This window comes from Amia ocellicauda, chromosome 5 (assembly GCF_036373705.1).
Source record: "Amia ocellicauda isolate fAmiCal2 chromosome 5, fAmiCal2.hap1, whole genome shotgun sequence".
NCBI classification, from domain to species: Eukaryota; Metazoa; Chordata; class Actinopteri; order Amiiformes; family Amiidae; genus Amia; species Amia ocellicauda.
This window is the reverse complement of record NC_089854.1, coordinates 35,735,954-35,756,106: the sequence shown is the minus strand read 5'-3', so window position 1 is coordinate 35,756,106 and position 20,153 is coordinate 35,735,954. Positions and strand designations below refer to the sequence as shown.

Sequence of the window (20,153 nt, the reverse complement as noted above, 5' to 3'; positions counted from 1 at the left end):
AATCTGACTACATCACCCACAATGCACGTCTCTTCCGCATTTGCGCGACTTGAAATTCAGAAAGGAAGAAGCAAGGGTGGGGATGTGGTTATTTTGTTTAGATTTAAATTGTATATATATATATATATATATATATATATATATATATATATATATATAACATTGAGATAAATATAAATAAATATATATATATATATATATATATATATATATATATATATATATATATATATATATATATATAGTCATTACTTAAGCACTTACAAATATAAAACATTTGTATGTATTTCTTATATAAAAAAATAATTGTAATAATTACAACATTATTTTATAACTTAGACTTAGCAGTCAGGCGGGACAGACTTTACCAGTTTCAATGCCAAATACTGTCTTGGGTTAGCAGTACAAGGTAATATGAGATGTGCATTTATTACAAGTTCAGTATAAAAAACTAATAAGTAATCCCTGGCGTAAAGGGTGTGCTTCAAATGGGGAAGTCGACATCATTTCAAATGGGTTGAAATAAAGCCTTTGTTAAGTTCGATTAAGGGTCTTAAAAAACTAAAACTGGGTGCCCAAAGTCACCCCATGCAGTAACTCCCCTTTTACTGGTTGATCTTAGTGTAATCTCCAGGTGGGACATGATGCAAGACATTCGTCGTGGTTTTGGATGATGCTTTCTATTCGAACTTCAATAAATAGTAACATCTTATCCTTAACAAATAAAAAACCGTTGTGATAGACAGTTCGTTAATCGGAAAAACAACAGTGTGATTTGCTACTTTATTGCAGGGCGGTGTGAGCCAGCATGAGTGCAGAGCAGTTCCTGACAATCGTCCAAACTCAGCCGCCTGAAGACATCCAGCTCTATCTGAAAGAGCACTTTGTCGACACCAACTACTGCGATCAGGTTGAATGAATGCATATAAAACACGCACACAAATTACAATGACAATAGACATGGGTACAAAGTAATGATATTTCAATGACTGTATGTAATGCAAAAGGGTGATAACAGTGTTGCATGTTCTTTTCTCTGTCTGTGGCAGTTCTCCAACACAGCCCTGCACTATGCAGCTTGCAGGAGGAGCCGGGAGGTGGTCGCTTTGTTGGTCGAGACGGGGGGACAAGTACTCAAGGAGAACGCGGTGGGTGTGCAGGCTGACATGCTGTGGTCTTTAAAAATACCTAGTAATCATCATGATCACAATAATAATAATTCATAATTTGTTGGTTAACACCTTAATGGGAAGTGACTTTTTAATTATTATGTTGTGCCTGATGGTTTTCCTGCAGGAGGGACTCACTCCAATTCATTTTGCTGCTTTTGGAGGGAACAAGGGGGTACTTCAGTATCTGCTTGTGAAGGCACCACAGGCTGTCAATCACAGGGGCCTCAAGGTAGGAGACCCTGGAAGAGGCGATGCAGGGTGTAGTGCTTGGACACCAGGTGGAGTGGGTGCTCCACAGACGTGGCAGCTCAAAATCCTGACTGAAAAAAGCCCTTGGAAGACTGACTGAAAATGTAGCATCATTCTGGTGGTTTGGAGAGTATGCTTTTCTTTCACTGCTGTTAAATAATCATTCCTCCTTCCACGTCACATTAATTCCTAATCAGTCTTGCTGTTTTGCTTTTTAACGACACTAAACAAAAAGTTTTTGTTTGATTTTTTTTTTTAAGTTTGTTTAAGTGCCAGTGGAAATGCAGACAAACACCCATTGACGACCTTAAACGCTCTTGCACAATCTGTCGGTTACTGCATTACTGACAGCTGGGTGTTGAGGTGTTCAAACTCAGCACAGAGGAGAGTGAAAAGTGGCGACTGAAATGGTTGCACTGGCACTTTTTTATTTTGGCGTTGGACCAAATAAATGCATTTTATAATGTTTGTTTTTGAAGGTGATTTTTACTGCTGACTGACATTTATTCATTTGTAGTCTATGCACCCATCTTTTTGATTTGCATATTGATAATTGTTTATTGATTGATTAATTGGGTTTGCACTCCCACAGTTGGGACCTGAAACGAGTGACGAGTTCTGGCGCAGTGAAAACCGCTTCTCCTGTTTTAACTGTATCACAGAAGTCATGGAAATGGAAAAGGGGTGTTCATTAATAACGCTGCTGCTTTCTTGACTATAATCCTGTGATTTTTGATTAGTTATTTATAAAATAAAATACCATAAAAACAAACATAAAGAAAAGTGATTTAAAACCATGACTCCCTACGCTTTAATGTTATTAGGCTCTTGACTTCCTTTTATATGAACCCTTTTAATGTCTGTAACATTGTTTTTTTGCAACACATTGTGTATGTCTTGTGTGGTTTAACTAAACTTTCTGTCACTGTGTCTGTGGCTCAGAATCTCTCCTCGCCCCTTCATGAGGCTGTGTCCGGGAAGACAGTGCAGGCAGTTGAGTTTCTGCTGTCCCAGGGAGCAGACTGTAACCTGCAGAACCAGGTAGTGTGTTGAAGTCATTGCAGCTCTTAAGATCATCCAGTTGCAAACATTTAAAAAGTCAATTTCTGCCCCTTTGTTGTTATTAGCGCTGGATTGCAATTTAAAATGTTGTAAATATGCAAATGTACTTCCAGAACTACCCCCTGAGAAATGAGAGAGAACAGTCTGCCCAAGAAATTATATTTAATGGACATCTAAAACCAGGCACAGGGAACAGATTGTGTTGAAATTGATAAAACAAGGCAAGATATTAGTAGTACCTGTAAGTGTTGCTTAAATTATTCCTGCTTTTTGGTCTGGAAATTAATGTTATTTGTATTTGAAGGATGGCAATACTCCACTCCATCTTGCGGCCTCTCAGAGATCTAAATGCATCTGCTCTTTACTCCTGCAAAGTGGGGCCAACGTCCTGCTGAAGAATAAGGTATTTCAACTTGAACAAACTGACAGCATGACAGTCGAAAGTTAACCCCCCTGTCAGTTACCTGATCTAACCTGATCACCAGAGTGTGCTGTCTCCTGGTTTTAGGTTTAATTTTTGCAGTTGCTTCACCCATCTTTAAACCCATTATGTATAATAGTTTTCTTTAAACATTAAACATTTGTAAAAATGGAGCTTGCAATTGGAGGCTCAGTTCTCTCCTCTTGCTCCCTGAGAAAGGAGACACCTGTCTGCACTGTGCTGCGGCCACAGGAGCCCTCTCCATCTGTCAGATGCTGGTTCAGAAAGGGGCCTCCATTCAGGCAAGGAATAAGGTAAGCTTGATTCTCTGCTGCAGAAAACTTTCATTTGTAACTGCCTAAGAGAAGGGAATAATTTGTCTTTTGAAAAACATCCTTTATAACTATTGGTTCCCTGTTTGGATTGTGACAAGGAATTGAGGTTGCTAAGCACTGTCTCACCACAGAGCAACAAACACCTGGGAGAAGACCACACAGGCCACCTAGCCCACTTCTTATACCAGGTGTAAGAACAGTCAATAGGCTGCTGGTTCCCAGCATTCACAGCTGCGTAGCCCTCTGCCTCCCCCAGCATCGCCACTGCGGCCGACACAAAAGTGCTAAGGTTGCTTCACACGGGGAGCTATAAAACACTCTTGAAACAGTGGACAACAAAATGTTTGAAAATATTTAGACATGCTTATTAATATTCCACTAAGGTGTGGGGTAAATCTCCTAGGTTTAAATTGCTGTCATTGGTACAGCAAAATGAAAATTTCTTGTTACTACACAAGAGAAATAAATGAATTAAAATGATGTTGTATCCATTAACATTAAGTAACTGCAAGACAATTCATAGATTCAGTTACAATAACCTCTTGGTAAAAATTAGTTGCTTAAATAAATATGTCGGTCTTCGAAAAACATGTTTTTCCTGTTTTTCCTGTTAGTTGATCTGCATACTACAAACGAGGCCTGCTTGCACTCATGTTTAAATCAGCCTTTTCTCCAATGATTCTGCTAACAGCCCTCATAATAAAACACCCCTTAACTGGATTAAATATGTAATACATTGTTCCTTACTCACCTTTCATCTCGTGCCAGAATGGTGAGACAGCTGTTTTCAGTGCTGTGAGGAGTGCAGGAGCATCACCTGGAGACAGTGGGAGTGAATTAATCAGCTGGCTGATAGAAGAATCAGGACCATTCCTAACATATAGGAACAAGGTAATTAATTTCTGCGGTAACAGAACTATTGACTATAATAGACCCCTTTGTTTCATATTGCATTTTCTAGATGATTTGATGCTATTTTAACTTTTGTTATTTTAGTTTTTTTTAAATGTATGTGTAGGTTTAGGTATAATTTTTTTCTGTAGGATGATAATAAATTATAATCTAAATGTGTTTTGTTTGTAGCTTAAACACAGGCATGGTTAAAACATGGTTTATTTTAGTAAGTGTAAAGCAGCCACAATTTGACAATAAAAGGCTTTGGGTATTACTGCAACTTCATTTCAGGATAAAAATGAAGGTGTTCCGATTATTCTAGTCTATTGTAACAAATCCCACACTGCTGCTTTACTGTAGTGAAATGTGTGTCGCTGTGTCACATGAATGAAATGTCTTGACCTGCTCTTTTGACAGGATGAACTTACCGTGCTGGACGTGGCCAGACAGAAGCATCTCCCTTCCAAGACTGAGGTTTTGATCAAAGACAGAATGAAGGTAAATGTGTGTCCTGGTGGAGGTGGTGGTGTAAACACTGGTTGTCATTGGCACTGAATGTGTTGCCATAGGTACATGTTAGACATCTGAGAATCATCCACTGAGCTGCAAATGATGGGATCATTGAAACACAATTGGCACGAACTATTTACCCTAGAATGACGCACAGTTGTAAATTCCATGCATTGCAGTTTAATAATGTATTACAGTTTCCTGAACCTGTTAATATGTTTATGAAATCTGTAATATCCTGTTTTTTATAGCTGGCTTTATATAATTATGGTTTTATAAGGACTTGAGTATCCACACTGTGAAGAATGATTATGATGTCCAGGGTACATTCTGTAGCTGTTGCTGTTGATATCATTATTATTATATGTACTTAAACCAAAAATAAATGTGAAAGCGCACACCGCAATGTTCGATAGCTGGCCACTGTGTGTAATTTATGGCAGACACTGGACGCAGGATTTTAATTTGGTTCCTCATAGGTGCTGGTGCATTGTGGGAAACCCTGAATAACCTGCACTTTAGGGCTGCTTATTTGAATATGGCAGGACTCCTGTGTGAATATTCAGTGTTGTAGAAGCACATTATTGTTCCCTGTACAGATTTATTCTGTTGCAAGAAGACTCAGAGTTCAGTGATTCAGGAGCCAAATTAGAGATCCCCAGTGGTGTGTATTCAGTGTTTTTTCAGCACTGTACTGTAGCAGTATATATTCATTAGGTTCTCCTCTAGGGAAGCAGAAAGACAAGTAAACGTAAAGCCTCCACAGTCAGCTCCAATTTAAAATAATTTTATGGTTAAAAGTTTACTATAACAGACAATGTCTTTCAGCTCCCCTGTCTTCCTTGGAGCCCATGTGTGTGATTTTGTTTTTATGTGATCAGTGCATAGGAGGAGGATCAGTTTGAAACTAATTTTGCACTGCTGCTAATCACAGCACACGTTCACAAAGTGTTTTAATATCACAGGCTGCACAGAGCTTCCGCAGACGTGTTAATGAGCCTTTCGGGGCTCCTGAGCTTCTGTCTTGGCACCACTGTGGCCGTGTGTTTGTCTGTTGTTTCTTTGTCAAAAATTAGTGAGTCATGCACATTTTGTTATTCATTCTAACACTAATCGGAAGAGTTTTAAACCACCACCTCTGTCCAATGACTGCCGAAAAGACGTACTTGTGTTCTGTGCAGGAACTGCAGATTCAGAGTCTCTTGAAGGAGAGCAAAGTAGTGGACAGTAGGAGAGTTGTCAAACTGTTCATCTGTGGAAACTCTGGAGTCGGGAAGACCACGCTCGCAAAGACCTTGAAGCAGCAGGTAAAAAACAGAGAAAATCACCCTGACAGGCAGGCGGTGAGATGCCACATCCTCATCAGAAAAAGCAGGTTTTGCATGAGATTGCTATAAAAAATATGTCAGTGAATTGGCCTATATACAGTAGCCTATAAGTTTCCATCTGGTATAACTGTATCAATATTCAGTGTCACTGCGTCAGGGTTTAAGATGTTTGTTTATGTCTTGCTGGTGGTTATTTGTTTCCAGGAAGGAGTCTGGTCCAGGCTTCAGCGCTGGTTTAACAGGCCGCCGTCCCCTCCTTCCACGCGCGGTGTTGCCATTACACGGAGTGACCTCGCAGGTAGGACATGTTTTTTATCTTAATAAGGAAAATGTGATATATTTGTGCCCATTGACTATATGTGGCTGATTATGAAACATGACTTATTGATCTTGGCGTTCATCCATTTTATATATTCCTTCAGTGTCCCCAGATTTGAAGGCTCTGTTGAAATGTATGTTTCTTTTTTCTTTTACTGGTCATTATTCATATAAACCCACATCATGCGATTACCCCTCTCTAGGAGTGTGCTCACACTTTTATTTTTATGTCTGGCAAAATGTGTCCTTTTCTGTTAACCAACGTGATGCATCCTGATGTGCTGGAGCCTGAAATGTCAGGTCGTGTTGAACGTCAGTGGAAAGTTCAGGAAACCCCTCAGCGGGGTGTGCAGTGTCAGCCCGATGAGCGCCACACAAGGAAGAGAATCAAGTGTTCAGAGAGAAACCTGCTACTCTGTCTGTGCAAATCTGTGTCATGGGAGCCTGACCGAGCCATGTCACAGAGCCCAGACTTCATCTGCGTTGCTCAACTGTGCATTACATCACACAGCTGTTCGCAAGGAGTCCTGGCAGGGCTCAGTATGCCAAAGTGACCCAAATCAGCAGCAGCTTAAGTCTCTGGCCACCAACAAAACAGGTGACTGCTTCCCAAACAGCCCACCCAGCAAGCCTGAGGACAGGGGACACACTGACCCCTGGGAACCAAGGTGCCAAAAGTGGAAATCCTGCAGCATGTTTAATATCAGTTCTCTGCACAAGAATGTGTCCATGGCTGTTCCCTCCTGCAGTGGACCTTTCTCACAGCTCTAACACCCGTACTTGCATACAATTGTTTGTTTTTTCCATTTAAAAAAGTAAAACTGTAAGATGTATTTATTATTTATTTATAATACAAAAAAAAATAATATATATATATATATATATATATATATATATATATATAATATGCTTTGCTACATAATCACATTAGGCACAGTAGATATAGCTCCTCTAGAGGCAGTTCAGAGGAGAGCAACCAGACTTATTCCAGGTCTGAAGGGAATGTCCTACTGAGAGACTGAGGGAACTGAACCTTTTCACCCTGGAACAGAGGAGACTATGTGGGGACTTGATCCAAGTCTTCAGAATCATGAAAGGCATCGACCACATCAAACCAGAGGAGCTTTTCCAGATCAGCAGGGACACACGGACCCGGGGACACAAATGGAAATTGGAGACACTTCTTCACACAGAGAGTCGTCACAATCTGGAACAAACTCCCCAGTGATGTGGTTGAAGCTGAAAATTTGGGAACATTTAAAAATAGACTGGATAGGATCCTTGAATCACTTAGTTATTACACCAGACACCAAACGAGCACGATGGGTCAAATGGCCTCCTCTCGTTTGTAAACTTTCTTATGTATACTTGTATGTTGATTTGTTGAGACAAATATATATATTTTATAGAACAATAAGGATAAAAAGATCCAAGCGAGAAGTCCACTGACCCAGTCTAATAGGCTTTTATCATTGTCATACATGTGCAGTATTGATACTGATCCAGATATAACACATCAGAGAGAGAAACCTGGCTGAGGCATTCCCTCTGTTAATCGACTTCAATGGCTTCGTATATGACATGGGAGGGCAGCCCTAGTCCAGGTGTTCACAGTAATTTAGAGAAGGCCTTTCCTCACATAACCTCCCAAAGCAACGGCCCTGTCGTGACTCTGCTGGGGGAGGTTGACCTCCTGTGCGTTGTGAACTCACTGTGAGTTTTGCTGATTGTGATGACTCCATGATGTCAGGAGTGCTCACAGCCTATTCTGTGCTGTATCATGCCATCACAGCAGGGCGGGTGGTGGTCTGGGACTTCGCTGGACAGATGGAGTACTACTTCACGCACTCGCTGCTGTTGTCCGCTAACAGCGGGAATGTCCTCTACTGTATTGTCTTCAACCTGGAGCAGATCCAGTGTGCCAAGGGAGGCACTCACTGTGAAGCTCTCGGTCAGGTACAGTGCCTTATTCACACATGAGCAGACAAGATTAAAACATATTAAAAGTGATACAAACGTACCAGTTATACACTCACCTAAAGGATTATTAGGAACACCATACTAATACTGTGTTTGACCCCCTTTCGCCTTCAGAACTGCCTTAATTCTACGTGGCATTGATTCAACAAGGTGCTGAAAGCATTCTTTAGAAATGTTGGCCCATATTGATAGGATAGCATCTTGCAGTTGATGGAGATTTGTGGGATGCACATCCAGGGCACGAAGCTCCCGTTCCACCACATCCCAAAGATGCTCTATTGGGTTGAGATCTGGTGACTGTGGGGGCCAGTTTAGTACAGTGAACTCATTGTCATGTTCAAGAAACCAATTTGAAATGATTGGACCTTTGTGACATGGTGCATTATCCTGCTGGAAGTAGCCATCAGAGGATGGGTACATGGTGGTCATAAAGGGATGGACATGGTCAGAAACAATGCTCAGGTAGGCCGTGGCATTTAAACGATGCCCAATTGGCACTAAGGGGCCTAAAGTGTGCCAAGAAAACATCCCCCACACCATTACACCACCACCACCAGCCTGCACCAGACTCTACCATCTGAATGTCTCAACAGAAATCGAGACTCATCAGACCAGGCAACATTTTTCCAGTCTTCAACTGTCCAATTTTGGTGAGCTTGTGCAAATTGTAGCCTCTTTTTCCTATTTGTAGTGGAGATGAGTGGTACCCGGTGGGGTCTTCTGCTGTTGTAGCCCATCCGCCTCAAGGTTGTACGTGTTGTGGCTTCACAAATGCTTTGCTGCATACCTCGGTTGTAACGAGTGGTTATTTCAGTCAAAGTTGCTCTTCTATCAGCTTGAATCAGTCGGCCCATTCTCCTCTGACCTCTAGCATCAACAAGGCATTTTCGCCCACAGGACTGCCTCATACTGGATGTTTTTCCCTTTTCACACCATTCTTTGTAAACCCTAGAAATGGTTGTGCGTGAAAATCCCAGTAACTGAGCAGATTGTGAAATACTCAGACCAGCCCGTCTGGCACCAACAACCATGCCACGCTCAAAATTGCTTAAATCACCTTTCTTTCCCATTCAGACATTCAGTTTGGAGTTCAGGAGATTGTCTTGACCAGGACCACACCCCTAAATGCATTGAAGCAACTGCCATGTGATTGGTTGGTTAGATAATTGCATTAATGAGAAATTGAACAGGTGTTCCTAATAATCCTTTAGGTGAGTGTATATGGTCTACTGTCAACCTTATGTCGTAGCTGGGGGTTGACCTTAAGTAAGAGCTCTGCCAGAGCCACTCGCTTCTTGTGGCGGTGTGGTGCTGACCCTTAGACTGGTATAGTTAGGATGTTAACCACTGAACAGCAAGTAATTGACAAGAGCTGCAGACTGGGGTGCTGAAACCTTTCATTCCAATAAGGAAGGCCTCTGGAGATGTAATCATCTGCAATCATCCCGGTGCCAAACAGAGACCATATAAAGATAGCTAAGAGGAGGTGATTGGTTGTGGCCCAACTGGTGCGCTGGTCACTGTGAATTGCAGATTTGCTTTCAGTGTCTCCTTGATTTATAACCCCCCCCCCAAAAAAAAAAAAAAAATTGCATCAAGCCAGAAATCAAAGCACCTAAAGCAGTCAGAACTCTGAGGGCATCTTTTTGTTATTGTTGTTGTAGTCTCTGTGTGTGGGCATGTGTGCTTTTCTGTGCTCTTATTCTAAACGCTACTGTGTAGGTTCTGTACTGGCTGCGCTTTCTAAATTCCTCCTGGGGCTGCAGTGTCCCACACAGAGCCAAGGTGCTTCTGATTGGCAGCCACAAGGACAAGCTGGAAATGGAGAACAAGGATGAAATAGGTAAGATGAGAAGCTGGCATCTGCAGAGTGGGCGTTATATGTATATATGTCTATGAGTGGGTGTCTGTGTGTGTGTGTGTGTGTGTATCTCTGTCTGCATGTGTGAGTGAGTGTGTGTGGGTGACACTGTGGCTATTTAAATGACTTTACAGAACAGTAAGGGATCCTTCCCTGTTCTATAAAACACGACTGGACCTCACAGGTAGCTGTCTTGATAGATGCACTCTGGTTTCAAACTGCTTTCGTAAGATTACCCATGATGCAAAGTGGAATAACAGTTGCAAGTATAACAGGTGGGCCATGTGGTCTGATGGAGTCTAGAAAAGCAAACATTTGACAGATGAAGACTTTAGAATTTGAGTGGATTGTTAAGTCATGTAACCAACAGCTGTGAAAATGGGTTATGTATAGTAGGTTTTAGGTTTAAAAACGTCTTTAAAATATTATTAAAAAATGCTTTAAAAAAAAAAAAGAAAACACTAAATGTGCATCGACTATTTGATTTCCTTATGGTCCCTGTGCTGATAATAATATAATTCGCAACAGGGGGTATATCTTCCCATTATTTTATAAGTGCATGATCAAAATATCACAGGAGATCAATTATTTTCCTTTTTTCAACAGCCTTATGAAGGTTTATAGTGTTAAATGTGCACAGTAATTTACATCCCAAAAACATCCAAGTAAAGTCAGTTCATGATTTTCTGAGTGCCCTTGTCATGTCAAAATTAACATTAAAACAACCCACCAAAAACAGCCTTGATATGAAAATGACAAGTTCCATGTTGATCCAAGTTTTTTCCTTTATATCGCAGTGACTCACTTCTTTGATATTGTGCGCTGTCACGTGAAGGAGCTGCAGGTTAACCTAGACATCGACACAGCAGTGATCAGCATGAACTGTAAATCCCCCAGCGATCTCCAGCCTCTGAGACAGAGGCTTGAGGAGTGTGTGGAGCAGCTCGCACAGGTGGGCAGACTAGGGCAATGGCGGATTACTGCTAATCCCACAGACACACCGAGCAAGGCAGGCATTGGGCCAGAATCGATTGTTCGGGGTTTCCTTTTGTCCTGAAAGCAATTATTGGAGACTTTATTGCACTTTTTGAACATGTACCACTGCCTGCATACTGCCAGGATACAATTTTAATTCACATCTCATCAGTTAAAAATCACTCTGCTTTAGGTTACAGTCAGTATGTAAGCAGTTTTCTCAGGCTCAGACTTTATGGTCTAAACTGCTTGAGGAACCAAAACATATATTTTTCATTTGTTTTCCTTGTAGTCACAAACAAAATGTTCCTTTATTATTGTACTGTTCTAAAAACATATTTTCAAAAAGGATTTTCTCTTCATTTAATTAAAGTCTCATTGCTCCCAATTTATATAAAACTCAGCTCTTTCAAGGCCTGAGATTGAATCAGAGCTGTAGAGGTGGATAAAAGCTTTCTTTTTGCAGCCCACGAACCAAGCTTGTAGCATCTTTATTACATCACTTCAACTTTGTGGGCGCTTGTTTTCTTCATGATTCACACTTTGGCCTATTTTCACCTTCTTTGGGGTTACATTTTGGTCCGAGTTAGGGTTAGAGTCCTCAGTAAACTTAAGCTTTTGTGAAGGTTAGGGTTGAGTTTCTACTGAATTAACAGAATTGTGTGGGCATAGCTTGAAATATTGGTGTGGTTGGTGTTGAGGTTCAGGCTGTAGTCAGGCCTTAAAATGGAGAGGTAACCTACTGGTGCAATACATTGGGATACAGTGAAATGTGTCTCCTGCAGTTGCAGTGCAGTATTGCTGTTTACAATAAAGATTTTGTATATTATTGTGTTAGCTTAATTACTTTTAATATCTGTATTAGATGAAGATTTGGATGTTCATTTGATATGCTTACCATACTCTCAGGCACAATATTAACACTTCTCTGCTAATCTATGTACAGTGCCTGTCTTATGCGATATTTTGAAGACGTGACGTTCAAAGTCTCCATTTTCCTCACAAATACATTTTTGTCTACAGCCGTACATAACTAATGATGTTTATTTTGTTTTAATCACAGCTTTTCACAGCCCCCTTTCTCTTTGCAGGATACAGCCAGTCCATTTCCTGAAATATGTGGTGAAGTGATGGACGAAATCTACAACATCAGAGTGAGGGATTGTGTAAGTGACTGTATTTTGTCAGCCAAACCTCTTCTGTCTGATAAATAGGGCAGGTTTTTACATGTGAATCTCTTTATAAAAGTTATATCTGGCCTTGAAAAGGGAAAGTTGTGCGGCCAGTACAGAGACAAACATCAACATGTACTTTACACTGCCTCCTTCCACCAACTGGGGAGATATTCAGTAGAATTACTTGAATTTCAGGGATGTCTGCTAACAGTTGAAATCATTTTGAATTACACAGACTTCCTACTGGTACATTGCATTATTTTCTGTAGACCATTATGATGTGTACATAATCTTCTGGGTGTGTTTTGATGCCCTACTGCGTGACTGATTGTGAAAATGGCACTGGAACCTCAGGGGTTGTTCTGCATCCGTTGGGCCTCCACCCTTAACCACTTCAGAAATTTTAACAAACAAGCAAAACAAATCCTTGCTGACAGTGTATTTGCTCTGTACACCAACCATCAGTTGGATGAGTCCTGAGAAGTCCGCACTGGCAAAACCACTTTACTACATTTGGCATTATGGCACTATGTGGATTACTTGAAACAGACTATTACATAATAATCTACTACAGTCAGAATGGTGAAGGGGAAGTGCCTTTTGTTCCTGTAGCTTTCATTCGGCATTTAAGTAAAATAACAATAGAAAATCACCACGTTCAGCACACCAGGTTGCACTGTAATACCGTTGCCAGTGTTGGGGATGTGAAGAGAAGGAGTGGCCATGTCTGTAGTTGTGTGTGCTGTATTCTCTTTAAAACCACCAGAGACTCGCCCTATTTCATGTTTGGATATAATATCTACTAAGTACTGATTAAAAAAAATAGAACCAAAAACCTTTTTTTTTGTAGGTTAAGTACTTATCCTTGGAAGATTTTGTGACTTCTGTGAGAAGTGTGGCAGAAAATGTCAGCGCTGAAACTCTCAGGATGGCTGTGGAGTACCTGCATAATATCTCAGAGGTAATTTTTACAAAAGGGGAAGTAAAGTAAAGTGTACATATGGGGTACATTATGAATGTTTACAAAAGTGCTGTTCACCATGGAAATGCACCCTTTAAAACAGTGGGAGTCCCTGATATTGACTCCCCTATGTGCTTGTGGACAATGATGATGTGAGTTTCTCTGGAAATGTTTTACAGGGTATTAGTTAAATGACAATTTGACAATGAGTCACTAACGAGCCATCTTTCACAGCTGTCATTTCCTGGCTGGATTAAATCAAAACCTTGACCCAACTGGCTAATAGCAAACTAAAGACCTGGACAGGACAGCTGTTTGGCTTATAAGTAGAATAAAGAACCTACCACTCAGTGCAGGTTTGCAGTTCTCTGTCAAACTTCTGCTCTAATCTGGAAGTCTATCAATATAGCTTTGTTGTTCTTTTGCAGCTCCTCTTCTTTCCCAGTGTGTCTGTGGACGGAGGGGCGCTGTCAGCCGAGTCTGGATCAGGCGCTGGCTTAGTCATTTTGGATGTGCAGTGGCTCTGCCAGGATATCTTTGGCAAGTTTGGACACTTTGCACTTTCCACACTGCCACTGCAGCAAGAGAAGTGGACCACTGCGGAAATAGCAGCCGTGCTGAAGTTGGACCGTTCCCCGGAGACTGTTGTCAGGTTACTGGAGATGCTGGAGCTCGTCTTCAGTGACCGGGAAGGGGAATATATTGTGCCAGCCTGGCTGAGAAAGGGAAAACCTGCGAACATTTGGGACAGAGAGGAGGGTTTTAACGTGTACTGCGGAGTGTCCTACCGATGGAGGGGCAACCTAGGCCTCTTTTCTCAGGCTTTCTTCTCCCAGCTCCAGATGCGGCTGATGAAACTGTTCATTCACACAGCAGGGGAATGCGCATCTGCTGAGAGGTTTGTCGTCTGGGCTGGGGGTATCAAGTGTGTCGACGTGTCCGAAGCGCTCGTGCAGCTCTCTGCTAACCGCAGGTCGGTCAATGTAGCAGTGAGAGGCCACAGACCGCAGACACACCGGGGCCGGGCTCGGGACACACAGCAGAAGTGTTGCGACCTGCAGGAGATGATCTCCCGTCAAGTGGAGTGCTTGCTGAAGGACCTCATGATGGATCATGAGTGGGAGAGGCTGTACCTCAGCCCCAGGGACATCCTTGCCAAAATGGATGCTTCTGACGATGACATCACAGCCTACACGACAGAAGAAATCCTGGAGAGTGAACGGAGTGGGACAAACCTTTACTCCAAGCTCAGAGGCTGGGAGGAATGCCTCTGCGATGTCCTGTTGGCTGGTTATGATAAGACCATCCTTCAGGGGGTGAAGTGGGATGCTACCATTCAGTGGCTGACAGCTGATAAGATTGAGGGCCTCTGTGCCCTGCTGGACCCTGTTCACCCACTGGGTCATGACTGGAAGGGTCTGATGGAGCGTCTCGAGAGCTGCACGTATGAACACATTGCAGCTCTCACTGCCCAGTCTGAGCAGACCAGGGCATCTCCCACACTGCTGCTGCTTCAGAAAAACCGCCGCATCACCCTCCGCAGCCTCCACAGTGCGCTACAGCAGATAAACAGGGAGGACTGCATGAGTGTGATTAAAAGCATGTTTGACAGCCTGCTGTAGCTCTGTTTCATAAGGTCCTGTCATTTTACAAGCTTGAACCAACACCAGCGGAGACCAGCGGAACCTCTGTCTTTTTCTTCTGTTTGACTGGGATTTTTTTTTTCAAGATCATTTAATCTTGCAAAGGATCAATTTTTTTACCTTCTGAATACACTATAATTTTAATTTAGATATTATTACCCTTTGGTCTCAAATCTAGCCTGCATCTTTGCTGGTGGGTGTGGGGAGGTGCATCTGGCTTAGCAGCACTGGGCCGGGGGGGTGAGCAGGGGAGGTCACTTTGCATCTACTGGGGTGAAAAAGGGATAAATAAGATTCTAAATCTATATTTGAAAAAACAACAAATGCATATCTCTTGCTGTAAATATTTTTATTATATCTGTTTAGGTATATTTTAGTAATTAGATAATTGGGTACATCCTGGGAGAGCTCATGACGCACTAAAGTATCAAGTATTACAAACTTGTATAAATGATGAAACTGCAGAAAAAACTCAACATTTGCACTGTGATTGGCTCTGGATGTTGACCATGCTGTGGACACCTGTAATCAGAGCCCAGGCTGGCAGAGCACAGTGCACTCATCGCGTTAGGAGCAACCCACCATATGCGCCAGTGGCAGTTTCACGTTTCTAATGAATGGGTGAGCTGAGCTGAGGGCATAATTTGGATTAACCACATGCTTCTCCAGACACACTAATAGCAATCTGTGTTTCCCTAGCTTCCTGAATGCAGAGATTGACTGCATCCATGGTCGATTGTCCTTCATGGTCATACATTCATTCAAGCTCCACTTCCTGATGAAGGCAAGGCTGTGTGACAGCCACTGTAATGAATGGGGTACTGTCTATTTTTGCTGATTTTTTTTACAATTCTAGGAAAAATATATTTTTGAACAATATACTGTGTTCAAAAGGAAAAATGGTTCAGGTTGATGTCTGATAATGATTTATGTGTATTTCCAAATTTCTAGTGGAAAATAACATTTTCTTTGCAGATTCACAAATTGTTCCAATAAAATAATCTTGATTGAAACCCATGTCTGCAGTCACAATTAATTGGAAAAATACTTCAGTTTCGCTTCAATTTCAATACAGAGTGTACCGTATTCAGATAAGGTATTAACAAAACTTGCTCTACTACACTGAAGTAGCTGTTTCCCATATGGAACAAATATATATTTGTGATATATGATAGCAATGTGTGAAACTTAAATTTCTAATATGTCAATATTTTAAATATGTATTAGTCTTTTATCCATATATTTGATGTGTTACAAATTTATTGGAGAAATAAACCCCACCATATACTGTCAAAATATAAATGAAATATAGGGATCATAGACAGAAATATATTTCAAATATATCCCATGTATTTTACAAAAAAAATGAGCCAATTTTGGTATACAAGAAATATAAGGATCACACATTTCTACTATATATTAAAAACATGTTTGTTCCCTTGTACCTCACTATTTTTTCATGTGCATCCCTGACCTGCTAAGGCAGCTTCAGATTGGAAGAGAATTAATTAATTACCTGAAAGAGTGTTTGCTGCACTTCGTCACGCTTATTTGTCATAATCAATACGGCATTTTAAATTCGCAGAGCACTTTCAATTAGCAGCTGTAAATGCTCTCATGATAAACAATTACTAAAATGTAATGCTTCAGGAAACCAGTGGAATCATTACGCTTTCGAATCATGGAAAAAAAGACTGGTTGAAATGCGGTCAATAGCCTAAATAAAGCATTATGGGTTTGAAAAAGAATCTGAAAATGAATGTGTAATGATGATTGTTATTCCAATGAATTGAAACAAATTTGCAATTCTCCCCAGCTGTCTGTATCGAGAGGCATGCAAACGGGCCAGAGCACATTCACAGTATAGTACAGTAGACTGATTCACAACAGCAAGAATATGAGGCTCTGACACCTGTCCTTTTCAAATGGCATTTTTAATCTGATTGGTCCCTGTGTATTTTAGGGGGTTGGGAATATCGTGACCTCACAATGACATATGCAATAATCTCTGCTGCTGTGGAAATGGGCATAAATAAAGTCAATGCGCAACAGTATTGTTTTTTTTCTCTTTTCCCTAAATGTGTGTATATATAGAGACAGATGTAGATATAAAATTGAAAGTGGAAATGTGCACTTTATTCTTCAAATGCTTAAATTCTGTCTTTAACTGAAGACGTGAATGGGGAAAGCAAATTGCTACAACATCCTACATCAGTTTTCAGTGGGGTTCTGTGCTGTGTGTAAACACTGCCAGTCACACTCGTGATCAGGGCTCTGTGCTCTGCTTCCTTTTCAACTTCACAGAGCCCTTTTTATTAACTGCTGTAAATGCTCTCAAGATAAACAATGGCCTACAATAATGCTCTAGTCTAAAAGATCAGCACAGAGCCCAGATAGAGAGAGAGAAGCTCTTCCAAATGGCTTTTTTGTATCTGCTGGGTCCCTGTGCATAAGTCTGTGAGAGCCTAGCCCTTCGGGGGAAGCACGGATTCCCTCCCAGGCAGGGATCCGAAGCTGAGACACAGTCGACAACTTTCCCTGTGGTGTGCCATGTGCCACTTACGCAAACTGTCTGGGATGGCAGCTCCTCACTCTCGACATCCCCAATGGCCCTTCACACTATTGCAGTGATTCATCGATAAAAACACAAGCCATTAAACCGCAGTAGGGAGTGCAGTGCTCACCACAAGCGGCTCTTCAGGCTGTAATCTGGCCATGATTAATCACAATGTTAATCCAGCACTTGGAAGCAAATGCACACAGAGGCTTGTGAGAGCTGGGGACGTGGGAAGGTGTGGGTGTGAAGCCGGGTTGTCTGGTGCTTTAACTCGCATTTTCTCCCTCCCACAGGGTGTCATTGTATCTGTAAACTTGACTATCTGTCTTTCTCTCCCTCCCACTCTCCTTCTTCCTGACCTATTATTTCTGAGTTTGGCAGGTTCTGTGGATGTATTCAACACTGATTTTCAATGGCGCTCCATGCTGGTGGCTCCGGTCTCTTCTTAGTGTTAAAGTTATTGGGTTGGGTATGAACTTTGGTAACCATGGTAATTGCTTCTTTACCACGCTGTCATCTACAGTGCGGCAACTGAGAGACAGCCGTCCTCCCCCGGGAACCGTCAACTCTTTCAAACCTTTCTGAAACTAAGCAGTATTTCATGTGTGAAGATCAAAAGCAGATATACATTTCAATTTGTGGTTCAACAAGATGTGGATTTATAATGTCTTTATCAACCAATAATGTCATGATTACATTTGAAATATTAATACTGGGGGGGTTCTCAGATGCTGTCTGTAAAAATCTTGGAAATGCTTGTAAATTCAATGTTTACTTAAATCTACAAACTTATAAACATTAATTTCCCATCTTAAAAACATTGAATGCATTCATTCCCTGCCACACTGCAATAACACCCAGCTCCTCCACTGTAATTCCTCACATGAGTGGGAGGCAGGTCTTACTGTGGATTACAGCTTTTTAACCCAGTTCTCAGTACCTGTGCCTTCTTTGGAGACGACTTGGTGGAAAACCTACAGCTTGATGAAGTTTGGAAGAGTTTCTGCATCTTGAAAATGTATTATTATACTAATGTTATATATTGGTTAAGAGTGTTCTAGTGAAAAGTGCATGAGTAGTTCCATCCAAAGCATTGTTTTTTAATGCAGTAATATGACATTTTGATGTTTACATGACCTTTTGTCATGCAGTAAAAGCTATTTCTGCTCATCTTTCCCTCCCCCAGTGACTAGAAAGAAGTGAAAAACAGGTATGCCGACACTGGTGCATGAGGAATTGAGATACATTGTGCAAAACCCCCTTTTTCCCCACCGTTGTGCTCAATGCATGCCATGCCTCACTGCATGCTTCAAATGGGAAGACTGTGTGACTTTGAAAGCTTACTAAATTATTTAGATCTCTCACAATCATAATGGATTTGTTGAAGTCAGAAGAGATTAACATATTGCTTGCACTATATTTCTTTCCCTAATGACACATAGGACATTAAGGAGTTATGAAGGAAGAAACTATGACAGTTTCTGTAAGAATGGGGTACACTGAAGACTAACCTAAATAGCTGGTAATACATTTTGTTACTGTAGAAATAAAACCCCACTGGAAATACAAAATAATTTAACCATTCTTCACGTTAATCCTCTTAGAAACCAATGGACTAGCACTGGACTCGGCTCAACCCACTGAAATCTGTTGAGTTTTAAGGACAAATCCCAAGGAGGTATGAAATGTCTCGGTATGTGTGCACAAATCCTTTAAATCAACTTCCAATAGAATTTAAATATATTCCACATATATATCAGCTTATATTAAACTTTGTATGTCATTAATAAACATCTCTACTCATATTGAGGTTACCTGTCTTTCTCTACATCAATATCTCAGATTCCAACTCTTGTCTGCTGGATCTCAGACACCCTCAGTATTTCTGAGTCATTTGAGTAGCTACCTTTATTTCCAAATCTGTTGACTGTGGCCTAGTACATTTACATTTTTCTCTTATAGAACATAGTTCCTTGAGTATACAATAACTATAGCTACACAATCATTATATATTGCATCCTTCCTTAGAGCCATGGCAACAGTAAAACCATTTCCCTGTAATATTTTCTTTTGAAACCGAGAACAGGCTTTTGTGTGTGCTTATGATTTATTCAAAGTTTTGCTCTGTAGGATTTCAGCACAATTTCCTGGTAGGTAGCCTCATAATGGCAGTGTAAATGCATGTACATATTTAAGTGCTCATTGCTTTCTTCTATGATGGTTCTTCGTGCAACAGATCTCACTGGAATAAAATGAGGTGACATCTGCTTCGGCTCAGAATGGGGGGGTCAAGTATTCATGGTGTGACAGCCAGGCTTTCTGTTGTGCCGCGCGGTGGGAGGGTGGGATTGATGCTGAGATCTCTGGATTGCTGTAGACAAGGCTGTTGTTCACTTTCATCTGAACAATGTTTGTTGGTTATTCTTTAAACTGCAAGATTTTTACTTTACTAGACCTACAGTGAGGGAAAAAAGTATTTGATCCCCTGCTGATTTTGTACATTTGCCCACTGACAAAGAAATGGTCAGTCTATAATTTTAATGGTAGGTGTATTTTAACAGTGAGAGACAGAATAACAACAAAAAAATCCAGAAAAACGCATTTCAAAAAAGTTTTAAATTGAGTTGCATGTTAATGAGGGAAATAAGTATTTGATCCCCTATCAATCAGCAAGATTTCTGGCTCCCAGGTGTCTTTTATACAGGTAATGAG

The 20,153-nt window shown here is 41.1% G+C and overlaps 1 protein-coding gene across 2 annotated transcripts; it reads left to right on the top strand.

Annotated features, from left to right (window-relative positions):
* Positions 1-330: 330 nt before the first annotated feature.
* On the top strand, positions 331-15,891 carry LOC136750150 (death-associated protein kinase 1). Of its 2 annotated transcripts, XM_066704969.1 has the most exons (17): positions 331-409; positions 793-910; positions 1,050-1,148; positions 1,297-1,401; positions 2,364-2,462; positions 2,788-2,886; positions 3,120-3,218; positions 4,008-4,130; positions 4,551-4,631; positions 5,825-5,950; positions 6,176-6,269; positions 8,082-8,245; positions 9,992-10,112; positions 10,928-11,082; positions 12,197-12,271; positions 13,131-13,241; positions 13,670-15,891. In XM_066704969.1, exons 2-17 carry the CDS (start codon positions 809-811, stop codon positions 14,861-14,863), a joined length of 2,847 nt encoding a protein of 948 aa, XP_066561066.1. In that variant the 5' UTR covers positions 331-409; positions 793-808; the 3' UTR covers positions 14,864-15,891. The 2 variants fall into 2 exon arrangements, with proteins under 2 accessions (XP_066561066.1, XP_066561064.1); XM_066704967.1 differs by lacking the exon at positions 331-409 and having other exon boundaries at positions 647-910.
* Positions 15,892-20,153: the final 4,262 nt, after the last annotated feature.

Excerpts from the sequence above, each read along its gene's own strand:
- LOC136750150 (XM_066704969.1), top strand. The coding sequence starts at position 809 with ATGAGTGCAGAGCAGTTCCTGACAATCGTCCAAACTCAGCCGCCTGAA. Across the intron at positions 911-1,049 it reads ACACCAACTACTGCGATCAG|TTCTCCAACACAGCCCTGCA; the intron begins GTTGAATGAATG and ends TGTCTGTGGCAG. Across the intron at positions 10,113-10,927 it reads GGAGAACAAGGATGAAATAG|TGACTCACTTCTTTGATATT; the intron begins GTAAGATGAGAA and ends TTTATATCGCAG.